The sequence below is a fragment of the Idiotropiscis lumnitzeri genome, chromosome 10 (genome assembly GCF_059441095.1).
Source record: "Idiotropiscis lumnitzeri isolate Australia: NSW breed Sydney's pygmy pipehorse chromosome 10, RoL_Ilum_1.0, whole genome shotgun sequence".
In the NCBI taxonomy this organism is placed as follows: domain Eukaryota; kingdom Metazoa; phylum Chordata; class Actinopteri; order Syngnathiformes; family Syngnathidae; genus Idiotropiscis; species Idiotropiscis lumnitzeri.
This window is the reverse complement of record NC_142400.1, coordinates 18,114,281-18,118,090: the sequence shown is the minus strand read 5'-3', so window position 1 is coordinate 18,118,090 and position 3,810 is coordinate 18,114,281. Positions and strand designations below refer to the sequence as shown.

Sequence of the window (3,810 nt, the reverse complement as noted above, 5' to 3'; positions counted from 1 at the left end):
TCTAATCTTATATTTCGTATACTGGCATAATATACCGGACCTATGGTGGCCAGTGACTATATGTTATTTAAGTATTGGGAATAAATTATATGGAGTAAACAGCCTACGGTTGTTTATATAATGGCGGCATCTCCCTAGGAGAGGCTGGCCCATGTCATTTAGAATTGATGTCATCAAAAAAAGGCAAACACAATCTAGGAAATTCAACTATACCAATTCAGGTATATGAAACTCTTAGAACCCTAAGCACAAATGACACATTTTGTCTTTCTCTTTGTAGATGAATTATTGCAAATAGAGTCCATTTCAGCGTTCATACATGATTTACGAGCCTAACGGCGCGTGCACACCTACATATACACACACGCACACAGAGGCATTTTGTGGTATTCTTTATTCTCTGCTGGCACACATGAATGCAATTATTTGAGCAGCATCAATAGGTAAAACCAAGAAAATGTGCGGATCATTTGAACTGCAATCTTCTCCTGCATTGGAAAATCCCGTTAAAACGTTGACATCAAATGTTAACCTAAATCTCAGAGGATGGGTGAAGGCGTACCATGTTTGCCATGGTAACAAAAGTATAGGTGTTACTTGGAATTTTCAGTTAATTATGTTTTTACAGAGAACATGTATACATTTTGATTTTAATCTTCCTCGCATTGGCATTGTTCATATAATCAGAAGCAAACCTTTTGTGTGTGTGTTGTGTGCAGCCTTATACTCATCAGTTCCTTCATTTGGTTATAATCACCATCCTGATACAAGTACAAGTGAGAAGAAGACAGAGATTCCGCTGAGGGGAAATGCTAATCAGCTTTCAAATGATACTTCGCCTGTCATCATCCAAGACCCAATTCCAAAGGATTATATAAACACTGTCCTGCAGCTTTGCGGTGATAAAGGGCTAAAGACAATGATGTATTATCCGGAAAGCAGAAAGAGCATGGTTGTAAAGAGAAGCTCACACGAGGAGTGTGCACCGTGCATGGCAAGGCTGTCCAATGCAGTCAAATTGCTGAGTTCAGTCAAAGCGACTTGGAGCTTTGGCTCAGATGCACAAAGCTGAGCTTACTGGCTTACCTCAGCACTGCACCAGAGAGGGACTGTCACTGGATATTACCATGCACACCACTGAGCAGAATATCCCACTGAGTGGACCTCTTAGAAGACTCACCTCCACTCTGGGGACTCTGGCTACTTCCTGAAATGTGTCTGTGTATGATTTTGCGGTTCAGAACCTTCACATTAAAAATGAATAGCCTTAATAATAAACAAAAGCTCTCCAAGATTTCCAATGGACCAGAAGGCGTTCCAGTGACTGTGACAATGTTGTTAGCTTGCTCTTCACTAATATTGTAAGCGACAGTGACAGTGTGTGTTATTTATGAGCAATGTAACGCTACAAAGTTACTGACTGTGTATCAAATGGAAGTTTGACTTCTCATTTTTTTCCACTTAACAAAAGAAATACATGTGGTAAAACCGTAGCGCTAATTAGCTATATTGTAGCTGTATTTGCGTGCCTTCATCAGCATTTGTATGTCCAGGATGTACCCCGGGTCTTGTCCAAAATGAGCCCAGCCGAGTCCGCAAATCTATGAGGACACACATGAGCATAGAAAAAAAAATGTTTGCATATAAGATGTGATTAAAAGTGTGTAGGATGCCATGCCCTGTCTAAAGACAATTACATTGTCCCCAACAAGTGAGGATTATCAATAAAACGGATTGAGTCGTATAATCTGTGAATATCATTCATTTGGACTAAATGACTGAGATTGGCTGATGAGCTGTCCAGGGTGGACTCCGCCAGCTGTCCAAATTCAGATGGGATAGGTTTCAGCTCAGCTCAATACCAAACCCGGCTGGACAAGTGAGAAATAAAAGCCCTTTTTCTGAGAGTGGACAGCATAAACTAAAATACTGACGACTGACAGTCCATCATTTGACACAAAACTGTGCATTGCTAGTTGAGACTTTCCACTATATCCTCCACGGACAAGTGTGCAGAGGAGTGACTGGGACTGGATTTCGTTTTCAGGCTAATGGAACCATACAGTTTGGCAGAACGTTTTGAATAAGCAATGACTTTCCTCCTGTACATCTCGCCTTTCCACATGGAGATCATGAGCAGAGTAGAAAGCACAACCCCTCCCAGAGTCAAGAAGCACAATCCTGCTATGACGCATCGGTCCAGGTGGGCTCCAATGCGTGCGCTCTCCAGTTCCATTCGTTCCATCTCCCTGGCCGAGACACTGTCCCTGTCCACAACCACATCCCGGGGTACAACATAGGAGATGATCACTAAAGAGATGCCAGTCACCAAAAACGAGACGGCGCTTATAAACCAGTAGTCTACTGAGGACCCTGAGGCCTCCCCAAAGGACAGATCATCCTCGGACATGAAAGAAAATTCTGGTACCGTCTCTGAGCATGGCTCGCAGTTGCGCCCGGTTCTGTGAGAACTTTTACAGCTCGTGTCTGGGCTGCCAATTGCCAGGTTGACATTTTCATCTATGTAGGTGAAAGACGTCTCCAATTCCTCGTCACAGCAAACGCGCACTTTCTCCTCCCCAAAAGGACGCAGTTTGACCTCCGAGCGCCTCGCATTTGAATGACACCGGTCATGGCAGCTCCTGGCCGTATTACATCCAGCGTCCCCGAGAGACCCCCCTCCTGTTGATTCGCTCTGCTTGCGGACGTGCAGCACAGTGGAGAGGCGTTCAAGGACAGCAGGAGAATGCGTCTGCTTCTCACCGTCTCTTGTTAAATGCAGCACCGGAGAAGCCATTCGATCTCGCACGCATTCCTTCTTCCTCCCTCTTCTGAAATGCTGCACAGCATCCCTAATGAGACAAATCGAATGATGCATGATAATTAGAATAAAGTTGCCTTGCGTAGTGTATTTCTGCGCAAAGGTGTACGCATGATCGGGAAGAGGTGCGGTAAACGCACACGCTTCAGTCACAGAACTGTGTAAAAGCCACTTTTAAGTTGATTAGAGAAATCCGTGGACTCATCTTGAAAGACGCTTACATTCGATTTGATGAGCCAAATACCAATGTATCCAATTAGGCAAGGAATCTGTGTTGATCCTAAACCTAGATTAAACTATATTCTATGATCCAGTATCCTACAAGCACGCAACTATAAACAGGGTCTTAAACGTGAACAGATCATAATTTACTTCATCTACATAAGGACAGACCGAAATTTAATAGCACATCACATTGGATCTGTAAAAATATCCATCATGGATATCCTTCCTAAAAGATACAGTTTCATCCGGGGACGGTGAGACGCTGCTGCATTTGCATCGATGCGTCGCTCACAATCGTTTTCTAATCCCAACAGCGAAACATTGCCAAAACATCACATTCAAACCAACCGTGTTTCCTCAGGATGCCTTTGGCTGCCGCACGCCGAAACACGCCATACAGCAGGTAACTCCACGCCACGGAAGGCAGATTTAGCCAAAACGGTTGAGTACGCCTCGGCTGCAGTCTCTCTGCTCGGAGCTGTGACGTCAGAGGCTGAATTGATTGGCGCTCTTTGTTAGCCCCGCCCTCACCAGATCCTCCACTGCCCCGCGCTGTTGAGAGGAGCTGACCAAATCAGCACCAAATCAGAAGCAGGCTCACACATTCAGAGATGTGACGCCTTTGGGAACACACCCGGCCCGACCCACAATGTTTATTGCATTAAAAAAAAAAATCGAGTGGCCACTGCTAACCTGAACTGATGACTATAATAATAATAATAGTAATGATTATAATAATAATAATCCCCCAAGTGTTTACTTTT

At 44.1% G+C, this 3,810-nt stretch overlaps 1 protein-coding gene across 1 annotated transcript; it reads right to left on the bottom strand.

The window, feature by feature from the left end:
• Positions 1-377: 377 nt before the first annotated feature.
• On the bottom strand, positions 378-3,523 carry tmem74 (transmembrane protein 74). The gene is made up of 2 exons (XM_088306941.1): positions 3,395-3,523; positions 378-2,852 (listed from the first exon to the last, which is right to left on the bottom strand). The coding sequence occupies exon 2, from the start codon at positions 2,795-2,797 to the stop codon at positions 1,973-1,975; it is 825 nt and encodes a 274-aa protein (XP_088163067.1). The 5' UTR covers positions 2,798-2,852; positions 3,395-3,523; the 3' UTR covers positions 378-1,972.
• Positions 3,524-3,810: the final 287 nt, after the last annotated feature.